The following is a 16,167-nucleotide window of genomic DNA, read 5'->3' on the forward strand; positions in this document are numbered from 1 at the left end:
ATAATTTGAGTCTCAAAAGTGTGACAGTGCGTTGTTGACATTTTCAGTGTTAACACTTCAGCAGGAAGGGTTTAGAAACTTCTTGGGATAGCTTTTGTATTTTTAAAAGTTCAGTTTAAATACTGAAAAATTGATTAGCAGTTTCTGCAAAAACTCTTTGACGATGGAAAGAGTTATGTGAATGTTAAGCATTAGCATTATTATTATTGTTATCAAACCACCACAAAATCCTTAGGACGGCCATAAATCCTCAAAATTAGCTGATTTGAAATCTCAGACACAGGCGTTTTTATTGTGCCATGTCATGAAGGAATACAATTCAGTGAAGACAGCTTAATACACTTATCCACATTATGAAACCAAAGCACTGTGGTCAAACACTTCTCCAGATACTGGATTTAATTAGCGGGGTTGTTGCTGATTAGGGCTGAAGCACAGAGAGAGTTCTAGGTTCTCATCTGTGCTGCACAGTGTGTTTACATAACCATTTTAATCTTCCCCACAACAGTCTGCACTGGCATTTCCCATATACATACTTGATGTGGTATGTGCTAACAGATGATTTAGGGCCCATCAAGCATATACACACATGAGCACACAGAGGGGCCAGCATAAAATACAGCATCACATTAAGTTCAAGTCCTTATATAAAAATATATTCAGAGTTAAAAGCTATTATAATTCAAAAGGGATAGTGCAGTATTCAGCTGAGAGCTTTTATTCTTTTCAAGAATATGCCTACATATTTTTCCCTAGTCATTTGCTTCCTTCAAGCTGAAAGATATAATGTTTAAATGTGGTATGTCCTTGAAAAGGCAAACCCAAACATATTTTAAACCATGTTCAAAATTATGTTAAGCAATTGAAATACCTATACTTTTGCATGTGAAAGTGCTAGCATTTTCACACTGGCTTAAATGTAAAGCACAAAAGAATAATTAAGAGAAAAAAATTGGAACATTTTGGGTTTCAGTATAGCCAGACACCTTATACCTTTAATTTTAGTGTTATCTTTTGTTAAATGTTATTGCAAACAGTTACTGGGTACTTTGTTTATAATTAACAAGAAGATTAATGTGTTTAGAGTCTGATTTTTAATACTATGTATGTGTATTCATACATTGTATTAGCAGTTGTAGAAAATACTCTATAAAAATTTTCCTGGTAGATGTGGACATAATTACTTGCATAACACTTCAGCAATCAGTTCTTTCCTACTTGAATGGGAGTAAGTATCCCTCATAGAGCCATGCATGGGAAAACCTGAATGCTCTGGCTGCAAATGGCTCAGCATCCAAACTGTAAAAGAGCCAATAAGCAGATGCAGGAGAAAAGGTGGTTCACATGAAACAGGGAGCACTCATGTCTGCACCTGTGGGGAGCGATGTGATCTTCATGGTCATAAGTCACAGAAGGTCGCTGCCCTCTCCCATAGCAGTTTGTGTAACAAAGGCAGATATCACCTGTAGCCACCAGGTAATTCTGTTTTATAAGCATTTCAGGTAACAATGTTTTCTTCAGATTGAATTACTCTATGCCACATTATTGTTACACTGTCTGATTTCATGCACTGAAATTTTGGTTATCTAAAATACATGGATTTTTTTTTTCCTTCAAATTGGTGTCAGACAGTGTTCCCATATGTGATGATAAATGATTCATTTAAAGGAAAATTAAAGCTACCAATGTCTAAGAAATTTCTGATTTCCTTTGCTTCTCCCATTCAGAGGGCAAATATCATTGGATAGATAGTAGATTTCAGTAGGTAGTAGTAGAAAGATCATTTCTTCACAGAGTAAAAAATACTGGACTACAAATTGGACCACAAACAGACTACAAATTGGGAGGTAAACTACAGTGAGAGGAATCAACATGCACAGGTGATTTTCAGACCTGCTTTTCCTCCTAATAGATACCTTCCAAGTGGTTAAGGCTGTAACACTTCTGAATTAACAGTTTTGGGGTATTGGTGAAGGTAAAATATGTTTTTCTTTTAAAATAGACCTGCAAAAACCCTGTTTAAGTTTGAAATGAGTTTTGCATTTAAATTTGAGTCCCTCTCCACTGTAAATTAAACAAAAAACAATTCCAGACTGATGCTGCTGAAATTGTAGAGGAAAATTCTCTCAGTTGACTAGTGTTATTGTTTTCACTTCCATTTTTCTCTATTGAAATAAAAAGCAACCAATAAAGAAAATAATTTTAATATTTGCAAAATTAAAAAGTTATGTTAGTTTAAAATGAACTTTTAATTTTTTTTTCTTTTACTGTGACTGAACATGGGGCATGTAAATGGATCATTGAACCATCAATGTAGGTGGCTCTGTCTGTTGAAGGTAATTCAGTCAATCGGTTGTATCCCAAATCACTATCTATGGTCAATGCTTTCAGGATTTGTGGGGGAAGACATGTCTGTGTATCCATGGCATCCCTGTATTCCCTTACTTTTTTATGGTGATCTTTGTAAAGCAACAGTTTGCTTGGGACTCAGTCTGAGGAAGAGCCATTTCTGATATTCACATACCAGCTCAGGGCTGGATTCACATGCTTGATCACAGGTGACTTGTGTCATTTGGGCTGTCACAGTCTCTGGGACTTCAGCACGACCTGGGGGAGTCCTTGCCCAGCAGCCGCAAGTCCATCAGGATTACCTGGGGATGTCAGGTGGCCAGAGCTGTTTATTTTTGAGCAGCTCAATCAAGGCTGGGTATCCAAGCTCCTGAGGAAGACCTAAGCAGCAGCATCAAGAGTGTCTCTAGAGTGACTTCTTTCATTCTCTGACACATGGATGGTTCCTGACTCTGGAGTCCGCTGCCAACAGCTCCTGGCTGCCGTAAGGGGAGCCTGCACACATGGCTGCTCTGAGCTCAGCTGGTGTGAGCACTGGGATTTCATGTCTTTATCTGCAGTCTGAATTCCACCCTTTGTGTATCTCCTTTTGTTTTTTGCAAATCAAATCTTGAAGGGGCCAGTTTAAAATTCCCAAGAATTTAAAGTTACCTAACTTTAAGGCTTTTCAATTTTCAGAAGAGTTCAGGCTTGCTTTCAGAAGAGACAGAGGCTTTGAATGGGGCTGTTCTTGTTGAAAGTTGGCAAACAAGATGTCCTTGGAAATGGCACACAGCAGAGAGGCATAGAGCTGTAGTCTGCATGGATGGATGCTGTCACTCTGTAGCCATGGCTGTATTAGATGAAAAAGGAGTGCATTTTACTAATGGAAGGGAGGAGACAGCTTCATTTTGTGATGATGACAGAGCATTAAGCTGGTCTGGGGCGACAGTGTAAAGGGGGGGTGCGGTCAGTTCGCTGTGCATATGTGTGTGCAATACATCAAATTTTGTAAAATACCAAAGAGACTTTGAAGCCCAGATCAAATTTTTGTAATAGCTTTATGTGCTTTTGAAAGTATGACCTCTGCTCGATTTGTGCTTGTCAGATTCCTAAATGTCATCTGTTTCTATCTGTCACTTTTTATCATACAGCTAAATTAGTGCACATAGATATAAACCCTGTCCAGCATCACCTTTCATTTGTAACTTTAACACAAGGCACTTTCTGAGAAGATGCAGCCTGCTTTTGAGAGATGCCAGATTCAGTCTGTTTATATTTTTTTAAAAGCATGCACATTTCAAAGGAAGCATACAGGAATCTGCTTGTGTTGTTTATTGCATGCATGCAAACATGAATATATCCATGTGTCCTATCCCTACACAGTTTTAAATTTTGAAAAAAAAATATTTTTGCAGTACTAAGCTAAGAAATTACATCAAAATTCCTCTCTAAATACATGCATTAGAACCATTAAATCTGGTAAGTTTTGATGGAGTACAATACAATATGAATGGTGTCAGGCCAGGTAATAGCACAGGCATCCTAAGAAGCATGAAATGATAGATTAACTCTGTTTACCAGCAGCTATGGCTAGTCATTATTTAGCTAATAATGAAACAAAAGACCGTGGGTAATCAGATGTACTCCTTAAAGGCCAGTGTTGATTGTTAGTGTTGCTTCAATCTAGGCTTCAATGTCCAAGGTAAACTTGAGACCTCATGCCAAACTGAAACTGGAAACCTTCACTGGTTTCCATTAAGATAGGCTACCTAAAGTGTGTGCTAACTGCTGCTTTCAAATGCCTCAGGGGGGACGTCCATCGGTTTCAGCCTTCTCTTAATTTTCCAGAATCCAAGCGAAAACTCGAGAATTTCGGGAGAGGCAAGCTCGGGAACGTGACTACGCAGAGATCCAGGATTTTAACCGGACGTTTGGCTGCGACGCGGATCCGATGTACGCCGGGATCGCTGCCTATGACTCTCCAAACAGTGGCACAATAGCACTGAATGCCCGGCCACAGAGCCCGAGGGAAGGGCAGACCGTGGAAGCCTTGTACGCCCAAGTGAAGAAACCACGGAGTTCAAAGTCTTCACCTGTAGACAGGTAGGTGCCACACATCAGTCAATGCACCCTGTCAAAATCTGCCCTCGTGTTGCTTTTGTCATGGGAGATGGTTGTCCACATCAGTTGGAAAGGCAGAGCTGCATTTTTATTGATGGCTTTTTAAAGCCTTTATGGAGAACAGTATTGAACTCACTCAAATAAACCTGTTACAGAATGGGACAGGAAAATTGTTCTCTGCAGAGCACCTACATTTCTTCTCTTTCTTCAGATGGTTTGGAAGTTTGGAATCACTGTTGGCTATCGTTAGAATTAAATTCAAATTTTTAACGTAATCAGGTTTATTTGTCAAAGCTCTAGCAGATATGTTTGTGGAATACAACATTTCCAATCTATTTACAGCTGTTACAAAACTTCTAAAAGGCTACTCTTGTTGTAGCAAAAATGGATTAAAGCTCACGTGGATTCTAGTCCTACTGTAGTCCTGAACTTCAGTCTAAGCGGCTGAGATTTTTGATTAAGTATGGACCAAGTGAGCAAATTCTAAGCTTCACTCTTAAGTTACTTGTTGGGTTGTAGCTTATGATTTGTGCTCTTCCTGCAGTTACATTATCTGAACTGTGTCTTGCTTGTTTTTATGCTGAAACTGGGCAAAATTCTGGTTTCTGTTGATGGAGTTCTGAGTTCATTTGAAAACCGGAAGTTAAAACAGGAATGTAAACTGACATAAAGTAAAAACAGTGAAAGGCAGAATTCACGGGGGGTTTTTATGCTTTAACAGTGAAAATACACGTGTTTTCTTGGCTTACTATTGTAAACTTGTAGTTTTGCATTTTCTCAGCGTTACAAAAATTAACACTAAAATCCTAGTGCGAGACGTATTGTTCACTCCTTTGGAAGTTATTTATTTAGTTCATAGTAAAGCCATTAGTTTTGTTTTCTACCTCATTCTTTCCAGAAGAAAAATATTGAATTTTCAGTAAAATCAGCAAAGCAATGTCTTTGTGTGCAATGTTTGAGATCTGTATAGCTTCTACACGAGCAGTGGCACTCACCTTGCGTATTCTGTTCTAGGTGGTAATGGAGTCATTTATATTTCAACTAAATGTCTAAAGCTCTTTGAGGACTGAGAGTATTGTACTTGACCCTCCACTTGATCTATATTAGAAATTTTCTTTACATAATATTGATAAATTTACATCCTCTAATATGACAACTAAGAAAATCTCAGCTGCATTGTGGAATGCGTACATTTTTACTAATCAGTTGCACAGCTGCCTTTTTATTTTCTCAGTCACACTGTTCTCTTGCATTGTGTAAAAGGTCTGCTTTTCATAGTAAATATTTTATATATCCTGGGTATATGTATGTTATTTCAGTGAACGAAGCAAAATCATGTTAAGAGATGACAGCATCTGTGTCCTTGGAATTTTTTACTCCTTAGCCTTATATTGGCTGGCACTGTTGTACCCAGGTGCCTGACATTTCAGCACTTTTGTGCCTTTGGAAATCAAGATAGCTTGGTTGGATATGTCTGCCACGTGGTGACTCTCATGGCTGTTTTTGTTAGACCAAAGGCAGTGTTTCATGCTGGAGTTGAATGGCATCAATGTCACATCAACAAAAAAAAAGTTCTTTGATACAAACCTGGCACAGCAAAATAGGAGACCTGTGTGACCCAGTTAACTCTGTGTGGTGGCTGATAAAAGAGCCAGGAGAGTGAGTAAAGTGGTAGATAATGGAGTACCAGGGGAATCTGATGTTAATCAGGTGGGTAGGACTGAAGAGCAGTGCAGTAGTTTTGTACATTCAGGCTGCTCCTGGAGCACGGAGGGTCCCGGCTCTCACAGCTGGATCATGCTGTGACAAAAGGAAAGACCCAGCACACACAATGGGCCTGAGCAAAGGGATAAAATGCAAGTAAGGTACCAGAAATGGGGCATGAAAAACCAACCTGAGTCCTGTGATAAAGGGGGCCACATTTGACAAGAAACACCCAGAAAGAAATATTTAATTCAGATGTAAACATATTATTATTTGCTGTAAGTTTACTCTGAAATACCTGTCTGGGGGTTTGAGGCTCTCTCTCCTTACATCTTTATCAACAAGAGAGCTATGGAGATTGTGAATCCCCCTGCTTCCACGAGACCTTCTGGGAGTGTTGCAGTGATGTGCACAATCTCAGGCTCAAAGTTACTTCTCCCAGAAGCTGGCTCTGTACTTTGAGCCTAGTGTTGAGAGAGTGTGTCACAGAATCGTGTAACAAATGGTTTGGATTGGAATGGATTTTAAAGATCACCTGGTTGGGCATGGAGGAGGTGTAACAGCTGTGAGGGAGCAGCTTTCAGTCATCCTTGAGGTGTGGGAGGGGTATCTTGGAGCTTGACCTTTGTAATGATCAGTGTGAGAGCCTGGATTATGGCTGAGATACCTTCCCAAAGGCTGCTCTGTCTTTTACAGGCTTTATCTTAGATATACTAAGAAAGCATTGTCTGAACATTGTTCTAAGGATCAGTTGTCATCATGTGGACCTGAAGTGTTGTTAACTCTTTTTTCGTCTCCTTGTCTGTAGAATACCCATCTCCTCACCCCATGTGCATTGCAACCTCTTTCTTGCTATCCCTTTCCAGCAGTGAGACTTTCCTCTTTCACTGGCCTGTGATGCCCCTTTTGACACCAAGCATCCAAGTGCCTCTGCTCAGGGCTCTTCTCCATCTCTGTTCTCTGCAGTCTGATTTATCCTGATAAAGCTGCAAGAAATTTGATGAGAAATAGTTGGTTGCAGTTCTGCATCCTTAAAATATTGTGTACATGAGTGTTCACCCGTGGTGAGCGTTACTTTCAGCGTGTTTTACTTCTTCTCCCTCCCATCTTTTCCTTCCTTCTGGATGATTCAGAGGTTACCTGAGTAGAGACAGTTGCTTCCAGCCTTTGTGGATGGAAAGGGAAATCACTCAGTGTGTTACCCTTGTGCTGAACTGCCAGGAGCTGGTAATGGCCAGGCTGTCTCAAATCTCTAGCACGTTCATATTAAAAGCAGCATTGTTTATATGGGAAATGTTATTTCTGTTGAAGTTTGGTGCTTAGTGCCAAACAAAATTTGACATTTAAGTATGTCCAAAAGGTTATTTAAAAGTCTGTTACGAGGGAGCCTATAACAAAATGTCCCATAATAGTTTGCATACCACTGCTGAACACTTATGACAATTTTTTTTTTAACTTGCAAGAGAATTACTGTGGCTGTGTGTGAGGCCTTGTCAGGGTTTGTTTTCCTTTAATATTCCCTCAACTTCTCTATTACTTTCATCAACACATACCACCAACTGTTGTAAGTTTAACTGTACCATGGCAAATAGTGATTAGCAGAGTGGAGGACAAGTATGTCAACTGCTCATCAGTGTAGATGGATAGTAGAAAACAGTGGGAAGTACATGATGATTCCTTAAACTTTGTGTGTGCATTTCTCTAAATAGAAAGTAGATCATATAATGTCAAAATACAGCAAAGGAGAAAAAGATATTAACTCACTCATTGGAAACATGCACAGCTAGATATGTGTAAGTGACAATGTTTTATCCAATTTTACCGACAATGGCTATTAAAAAAATCCAGCCTGTAAATAGCAAATGCTACTCAAATATATCCTTACAGGACTTGAAACTGGTTTAGAACTACTTTAATGCAGATTTGTATTGCATCAGGATTCAGTCATTAATGGATATTGGTGAGGTTTAGAGGGGAAAGTGTTGCTTGGTTGGTTGGTTTGGTTTTTGGTGATTATATCAGTTACGAACGTAACGCTAAAAGGAGTTGTTTTCTGCTCTTTATCCTGGAGAATCAGAGTAGATTGTCTTTCTTAACAGAGGAGTTTATTGCTCAGAAGAAAGGAAGCTCTAGCAATAAATAATAACTAACTAAATAAGTTGGAAGAGATTGATGATCAACCTAGCTCCATATACATGAGCTGCCCTTGTGACATCAGCTCCATCCAGTGCACTGACAGCGAATAGAGACAGGCTGCTAAGAAGTTTTTCACTTCTATGTTAGGCATTGATGGAGTGAAGCAGAGGTGGAATGTATAATCTATGTTTATTTTACCATTTGGGAAAGAGGTGTCTCAAGAACATAGTTCTTGAGAATAAGGCTTTCAGCTTAGCTGAAAAATGCCTCTAGTATGTTTTGCATTACACAGAAGAGAAGCTGAACAACTGATCAATACTGCTTTTCATGTAGATGACAAGGATGCCATACAGTGGGGCTTTATGGCAATCACCTGACATCCACAGCTGAGCACGATGTTGAAAGACAACTCCTAATGGCTGTCACTCTTTAATCATTTCCCACCAAGAGTGCATTGTCCTGAAATAAAATTGAAATAAAATAGGCACTGTGCTGCTGTAAATCTAAATAGCTTGAAAATAGTAGGTTAGACTCCTCCAGCTTGCTGAGGACATTTTAATGGAAACATAAATACCATAATCATATGCTTTTTGCATGCATTTTGCCATTAAAAGAAAAAACCTTCATTTTAGAAGGGAGACCTTTATGAACTGGTTTATTTTCTATCAGAAGTGGAATCAAGTTATGTCAAAGGAATATCTGGGAACTGAAAATAACCCCACTTCCTTTAACTGTCATCTGCTCAGTGCAAAGAGGCAAGATTTTTTTTTTTCAGGTCAGGTCACATACTTCCCTTGCTGCTTTTCCAAAAAGAATGGGAGAACATTTTATTAAGTTGTTAACTTTGATTCTCTCAGTAATATCTTTGTGCTTAAATTGGCATGAGAGTAATGAAACCTGGAAACTGCATAGAAACACTCTGATATAATAAAAGAATATGTAAAATGTGAAATAAGCAGACTCTGTCTTTCTAGTGTATATAAAACAACTCTTAGCAATAGCAGAATGGGTCATGAAAGCTATGAAATACCATATTGCTGTGCTTGGATAAATATTTGTTAAAAAAGCAGGCTCTTGTGCAGCTATATTAAACTTCTTTATTAGTAGTGTCAGTCACAGGAGTGTTCTTAAGTCTGTGGGATCATTCATGTGTAGGAATTTGAGCTTACTGCCAGGCCCACCAGAGATAGAGATAGGAGTTATTACTTAGGGTGATGCATCCTGTAAATGCTAGGGTGTTTCTCAGAAGAAGAGATTTTTTGATGGTTCTGGAAGTTGACTTGAAGAGCACTTTCGTGAAGGAAAAGGCCATGGCACTGCAAACCATCTATCCAGTGACATTTAAAACCTGCAGAGCTGTGCAGAGGGCTATATTGAATAAGATTATGAGTAAGCTCTTCCCTCCTACCTCTGTTTACTTCTCTTTGCTGTTTGGGAAGTGTTTTCCTATCTCCTGGATCCCTTGTTCTTCCCTGTTGATCACCCTCTGCCATCAGAGCCCTGCAGATACCATGCTTCAGGGGAAGGTACCACTCATGCTGGTGAATATGTTGAGAGTACTCAAGTTGCAAGCATTTCAGAGCAGGGACCTTCTTGTTTTGCAAACGCCATAAGTAATCAGTAATGTTTCAGAAATTAATAGTCACAGGTTTTAAATCCTTACCTTCCAGTCAGTGTCACTCTTTTGTGGCATTACAAAGCTTCATTCCTGTGAGAATCTGACTTCTGGAAAGACTTTCCTGGCCTAGGAAACGGCACATATACCATTATGGAATAATCAGACTCTCCAAGGCAACTTGCCTGGGGAGCAATGGGTTAATGAACTGTTTGCAGTTCTCTAATGTGTAAAACTGAAAAAAATACTTGGAAGTCATTGTGGTATTTTTCCTCCTCTGTCTGTGATAACCAAGAGAAGGATTAGTTAGAGCCTCTGTGAGACTCTTCATGGGGTTTAATTTCACTTTAGCGCTAACACATTGGGGTTTTTTGTCTCTCTACCCTTCATCCTATAAGCCAGTAATCCTTGCCCTCAGGACTGCCTAAAAATTAGCTTGGTCTCTCATAGACCCATATATTTAGAACCCAATAGACACTATTAGCATTGGCATTTTATTATCTTAGGTTGGTTGTTTTCTTTTGTTCTTCCATCTTGATGGAATATAAGACAAGTTTTAATATAAATTCATGAGGATTTATGTAGGCTCCCTATTGTGAAAGTATGCAACTGCACTCCCCTGTTTGGGTTACCACTTTGGTGGAATAAATGGCAGACTTACAGTGAACTCTATTCAGGCCTCCCATTTTAATTACTTGGAAGTCCTGGTCTCTCTCTGAATAGATACCAAGCACTGATACTGTTGTGAGAAGCACGTCTCTCTCCACTTACCACAGTCTCACTGCAAGCCTGGTGGTTTCTCTTCCCCTCTGCTCCGGCCAGCTTGCCGGGCAATCTGAAGTGTGACAGCTATTTGTTTGTTTTCACAAAAGCAGCTGGAGTTAGTGCCTCTACAAATGGTTGCAGTGGGCAAATGCAGAGAGAGATAAGAGAAGTGAACTTCCCTCTCTGGGTTACTGGAGCAGGAGGTGAAGAGGGGCCGCCCAAACGTGCCCTGCTCTGGGAGCCTGTGGATGGGCTCCCGGTGCTGGAAGCTGGGAGCATCTGCATAGCTGGGGGATTTTCAGTTCCTTTAAGTGCAGTTGACAGACTGTTTGTAAAAGGGGGGTCAAAATATATTGTGTCACTTCAACAATATCAATTTAAATAATCTGTAACTGAATTGTGTGTAGTATTTTTTGTTGGTAAATTAGTACATATTGCACACAGATATAGATCAGTTGGGTGTTTTGTTGCTTGGATTAAAAAAGAGAAAAACCTTTACTTTTTTATTCAGATGGTAGTAGTTAATATTTAATTTAAAAAAAATGAAAAAGAAAACCATAATTATATATCCCAGTATGAAAAACCATGATGCAAGAGCTATAAAAGGCCAGGTCTTGGGCATCAAATGGTTATTGTATGGCTTGAGATTGCAGTCCAAAAACCCAGCTGTGTGCATAACGTGCACATCTTTTTTTCCCACTAATGCCATCAATGCAACTTGAAGTTCTTTATCCTGAGAAAATTATGGGGAATATTTGAGTACACAAAGCTGAAAAAGCAAAGGCTTTCCATTCATTAAATCAAGTGTTTTGATCCTACCGGTGTAAAGTACTAAAATCTGTTCTTTGCAAGTCCTACTAACCAAAATTTGGATTGCAAACTGATGTTGTGCCTCACTTAAAACACCATAATTTAATCAGTTTAATTTGTTGTTGCTGTTGAATGTGGCCATTTCTAAATAGAATACAAATTTATGATCTTTTTGTCTTTTATGTCACTCCAGTAACCCATCTGTTCCTCTTTGGTGAAGGATTCAGGCTTCTCCTTTCCAAGCATTTGAAGAACGAGGGATTTTTCGTTTTAGATTTGTCTGGTTATGGGAGAAGGGTGGACAGGAAGAGCTTGGAGAGAGTCTTGTGTTTTCATGAAATCTTGACTTCTTACTTTCTTAAATTAAATATGCAATTTGAAGTTAGATCTTTAATGTAGTTTAATGGATGAACAGTAAAATGTTCTTCTAATATTGGAGGTTTTGAAAGGGTTTTCCTTCTTTTCTATCTTTATGAATGATACCTTCTTCACAGATGAGACAAACTATATTTAACTACACTGTTTATCCTTATGGCCAGCCTTGTTTGTTTATGTGACCCACATATCATCCTGCTTATGGTCAAAGTACTTTGTCACAGGAGGAAGTGGTGGAGTCTAATTGTGGGGAGGAATCCTCTGCAGTGAACTTCAGGAAGGAAAATAGCATCACTTCATATAGCTTGCAAGGGGAAGTGGTTAATTCCTTTTAACATATTGTAAACTCATTGAATGAAACATACCACACTGGCAGCCCTGGAAACAGAAATTGCTGAAAGATCTCATTTCAGTTTGTTCTTGGTTGGAAAGCTGAAAAACAGTGCTTTTCCACTCATCACTCAGAAAACAGTGTACATTCCTGCAGCCTTGTACTTCATGCTATATTGTTAAAGAATTGGTTTATAAGGTGTTTGAAATCTTGTTCCTTAAGGCTCAAACATTGTGATGTGAAACATTGAAAGGTTTATTGCATGACCTATTTTATATGATTAGTTATTTCTGAAGAACATCAGACTTATTTCTAAAATCAGACTTACTTGCCATGAAATTTTTTTCATTCTTTAAAATACTAGTGGCATTTAAATAGCTTTTCAATTTGATGTATTCATAGCACTCTTTCTTACATGACGGTTATATCAAATGTTATTATGGTAAATAGATGACATATTTGTAATGGATAGGTAATTTCATCTACCCAGAGTTTAGACAGTGATATAACGTATAAAACTTAATTTATGAAAGAAAAAGCAGAGGAGCAGATTTTGCTTCATTTTAATTTGTGTATATAGTTTTGTAACAATGCATGGCATGCCTGAGCTGCATTGCTTTCTGTAATGAAATGTCTTTTGTGTGCAACGATTCACAGTTTAATACAGCCTTCCCTCATTCCTAGCTTTCCATTTAAAAGGAAACACAGTACAAATGGGGATGAAAAGAGAACACATAATTTCTACTCCCGACATTTAAAAAAACCAATTAGAATTAGACTTCAAGGGATGTGAGAACTAATGTCCCTCAGACTTTTCATTTCCACTTATCTTTGGCATGGGAAGAGCTCTGACCTGGCAAACAAAGAAGACAGAAAATATTAGCATCGGTCTTTATTTCCCAAGACGTAGTTCATGGCTCATTAACAGTGGTAGTATCTGTTACTATGCTGCAGAGAAAACAAGCAGAAGTTGCCTGTTGTTACTTTGTAATTGTGTTAGTAGATACAGTGTGAAAAAAAAAGAAAGAAAAAAGGAGAAAAAGAAGGTTTAGCTGTGTATCATTTTGTACATTAACTTAAACTGTGCTGTGTCTGCCAGCTTAAGATAAACCCTATGCATATTGGCTAAAATGTCAAATTAACCCACCCATTTTTAGGATTGCTAAATGCCCATCAAGGAATGGAGGGTTGTGCTGAAGCTATTTTAATTAGCAAAGTGTGATTTAAAGATTGCTAAAATCAAAAAGAGCGTATTCATTTTTCATCAATAATAATTTTTCTTAATATTTCATCAAAACCTGCTGATTCAGAGACCACCTTCTGGGCTTTGATTCATTAGGACTGCAGACATAATTTAATTTTTTCCCCTTTCCTCAATCTGTGATATGCTCTTTCATCTTTGAGACATTGTTAAGATGTTTCTAACATTCACAGATTGCTAATTGATCCAACTTTTTTTAAAACTGTACCTAAGACAGAGGCTTCTTTTCTGTGGAAACAATTTTCCATGCATTTGCTTTTATTAGTGTTTTTTTCAATCTCTACATCTGATAAAAGTTCTCCAACAGACATTGAAAATTGAGGACATGTGTGGTTTTATATATGGCAAGTGAGGCAAAAATATTAGAGACGTGATAGAGGGAATTTAAAAGAGTTGGTAGAGTTCTTAAGATTGTGCAGTTACTCCATGAGGCCTTTGTAGTTCATCTAGAACTAACTTGGTATTAAAACAGTGCTGTAAGTAATGTTTTTTGTCTAAATCTTTGGGGAATCATGGAGAAGAGCAATTATGGGAATTTATTCATATATATATGAAGGCATTATATGAAAGGACGTACAATTAAAAGAAATTGCTCCTTTCACTTTAGTAGGGCTGTTCATCTAAGTTTTGTCTACATTATCATACTCTGGTAATTTCTAGTCCCCAAATGCACTTCTCTTACTATTTTAAGTTGAGCTTCATAACCTGTTTCTTCTTGGAAGATTTCCCTGCAGAGAAGTATCTGGAAAACTTTCCATTTGGGTGTCTTGTTAGAGCAGCAAGGGCTGGTTACTCAGCATGGTGGGTTGGAGCAGTCCAGGCACTGTGGGCTGTACCCTGAACCTTTTCTGTGAGTGGCTGGAAAACCACCACAGTATTTCCTTTGCTCATCTCAGTTGTGAAATGTGTCACACTGGGTGGGTGCACTTGATTCTGTGAAGGTACAGTGAATTAGAGAAGGGCCATCTTTTTCTTTTCTTTCGTGAGGCCATTTTCCTCAACTCAGTCTAATTAGAATTTCAGGAACGTCCTCGACGTCTTGCTTAGATGGCCAGAGCTAAGTTGTTTGTCCTGTGAAGCCACACTGAAGAGTTCATGCAGACTGAATTTCATTAGCTTTCATTAGTTGCACTGCTCTGCTGTAGTTAAAATTGCTGCAGCTCAAGATGTCAGAATTTAGCAGGAAAATAGGCAAAGCCAACATACCATTCAGTGTCAGAAATAATCCTACTTTATTGGAGCTCATACGTTTTTTATTATTCCTTCTCATGGCCCAGATGCCTCAATCTTTTATGTAGCTTGTCATATATGTGTGTCCACATTCAGTAGAGCACATGCCCATGTGCAGAATGAAATGCAGCTACAAGGATGTGTTTTGCTGTGACAGAATTTTTATGTGCATGTGCTTATGTCTGTCTGTATGTTTTTGTATTTAGAAAATCTCTAAAAATTCCTCTGCTCCAGAGGAAGTGACCTCCAGAAGTCATCTGGTCCAACCCCCTGCTCAGAGTGGGTTTGGTCAGGTCAAGTTGCTCAGGGCTGCAGTTGTGTCCTGAATATCTCTGAGGATGGAGATTTCATTTAGCTCCCTGGGTGCCTGTTCTACTATTTGATCAGCTTCACGCTAGCTAGAAAAACAAAGGCAAAGAGAAAAAGCTTTTTATATCAGAATTTCCTGTGCTCCTGTTTGTGTCCATTTTCTCTCATTCTAATGCTGTGCAACTCAGAGAGGAGTCTGGTGTGTGTGTGAAAAATAAACTAAAAAAAGCAACCGAAATGAAGGAATCGCTTAATGTAATATTTGGAATATGATACAAGAGATTCAACTTTTTCAGGCATCAAAAGAAATTTTAAAATAATAATGATTACCTTACAAATTAATTGTTATCATTGAACTTCTCCTTGAATGGTTGTCAGTGTTGGCTTTTTTACCTATTGTATTTTTATATTTCAGAATACACTTAATTACGTCTTGTTTCTCCCAAATTATTTTGAAAACATGTATTTTTTTATCTACTGCACTCTCAAAACTTGAATAATAAGTCTTAGAACCCAGTATAACTCTTGATTCATCTTTAAATAAAGGAACCTGCATAGGAAGTTGCCTTTTGTCCTTTAATTCACAGGTTTTGTGTATGCTTACAGCATTCAGCTCCACCAAAAATGATGCATCTTAAAGTACCCTTAAAACTTACTCAGAGCTGCGTGTGTTGTTGGATTGCTCTTTATACCCACTTAGTTCTGCTAGGGCAGGATTGCTGCTGTGTGGGACGTGTGGCTCTGACAGCCTTTCTTTTGCTAAAGGATTTTCTGTGTTTCTCTTTTAACACTGAGGTTCTGCAGCTCATCTGCACAATTTCCTGGAAAAAAAGAGATCATAACTCCCAAACAAATGATACTGTGTTGGCAGTGAAACAGAGGCTTCTGAGCATTTCTCAAAGTCCTGCTTGCAATGTTCATTTTGAGGTAGAATTTGCAGATGGTGAGTGCGTTGCAGGAATGGAGGCTCAGGAGACGCTGGATCTCCTGTGGAGCTGAAGGGCCACACCAGAGGAGATGGGGGAAATGAAGCAACTCTCCTGTAGAGATCAGGAGCACTGCAGGATGGAGATCAGGGAGAGGAAGCTGCCTGCTGAGCTTGCTGGGACAAAGGGGAGCCAGCTAACCTCTCACCTGCAGGGAAAAAAAATATAGAAAAATCAACTGCCGTCCTTGTAA

General features: G+C 38.7%; 1 protein-coding gene and 1 long non-coding RNA gene across 19 annotated transcripts in view; one reads left to right on the forward strand and one right to left on the reverse strand.

Moving 5' to 3' along the window:
- Nucleotides 1–16,167, forward strand: part of PARD3 (par-3 family cell polarity regulator) — a 443,621-nt gene that overhangs the window by 341,618 nt on the left and 85,836 nt on the right. For 16 of the 17 annotated variants that reach the window (XM_038128982.1, XM_038128975.1, XM_038128984.1 and 13 more), the window contains one exon: nucleotides 4,180–4,434. In XM_038128982.1, coding sequence (XP_037984910.1) covers nucleotides 4,180–4,434 — 255 coding nt within the window. Of the gene's footprint in view, nucleotides 1–4,179; nucleotides 4,435–16,167 lie in introns of those variants that run through there. The other variant, XM_038128991.1, reaches the window with a different exon arrangement.
- LOC119697771 overlaps nucleotides 4,441–16,167 on the reverse strand; it is a 63,137-nt gene continuing 51,410 nt past the window's right edge. For both annotated transcript variants that reach the window (XR_005255933.1, XR_005255932.1), the window contains one exon: nucleotides 4,441–16,122. This is a non-coding gene — a long non-coding RNA (uncharacterized LOC119697771). The remainder of the gene's footprint in view (nucleotides 16,123–16,167) is intronic.

The sequence above is a fragment of the Motacilla alba genome, chromosome 2 (genome assembly GCF_015832195.1).
Source record: "Motacilla alba alba isolate MOTALB_02 chromosome 2, Motacilla_alba_V1.0_pri, whole genome shotgun sequence".
Lineage (NCBI taxonomy): Eukaryota > Metazoa > Chordata > Aves > Passeriformes > Motacillidae > Motacilla > Motacilla alba.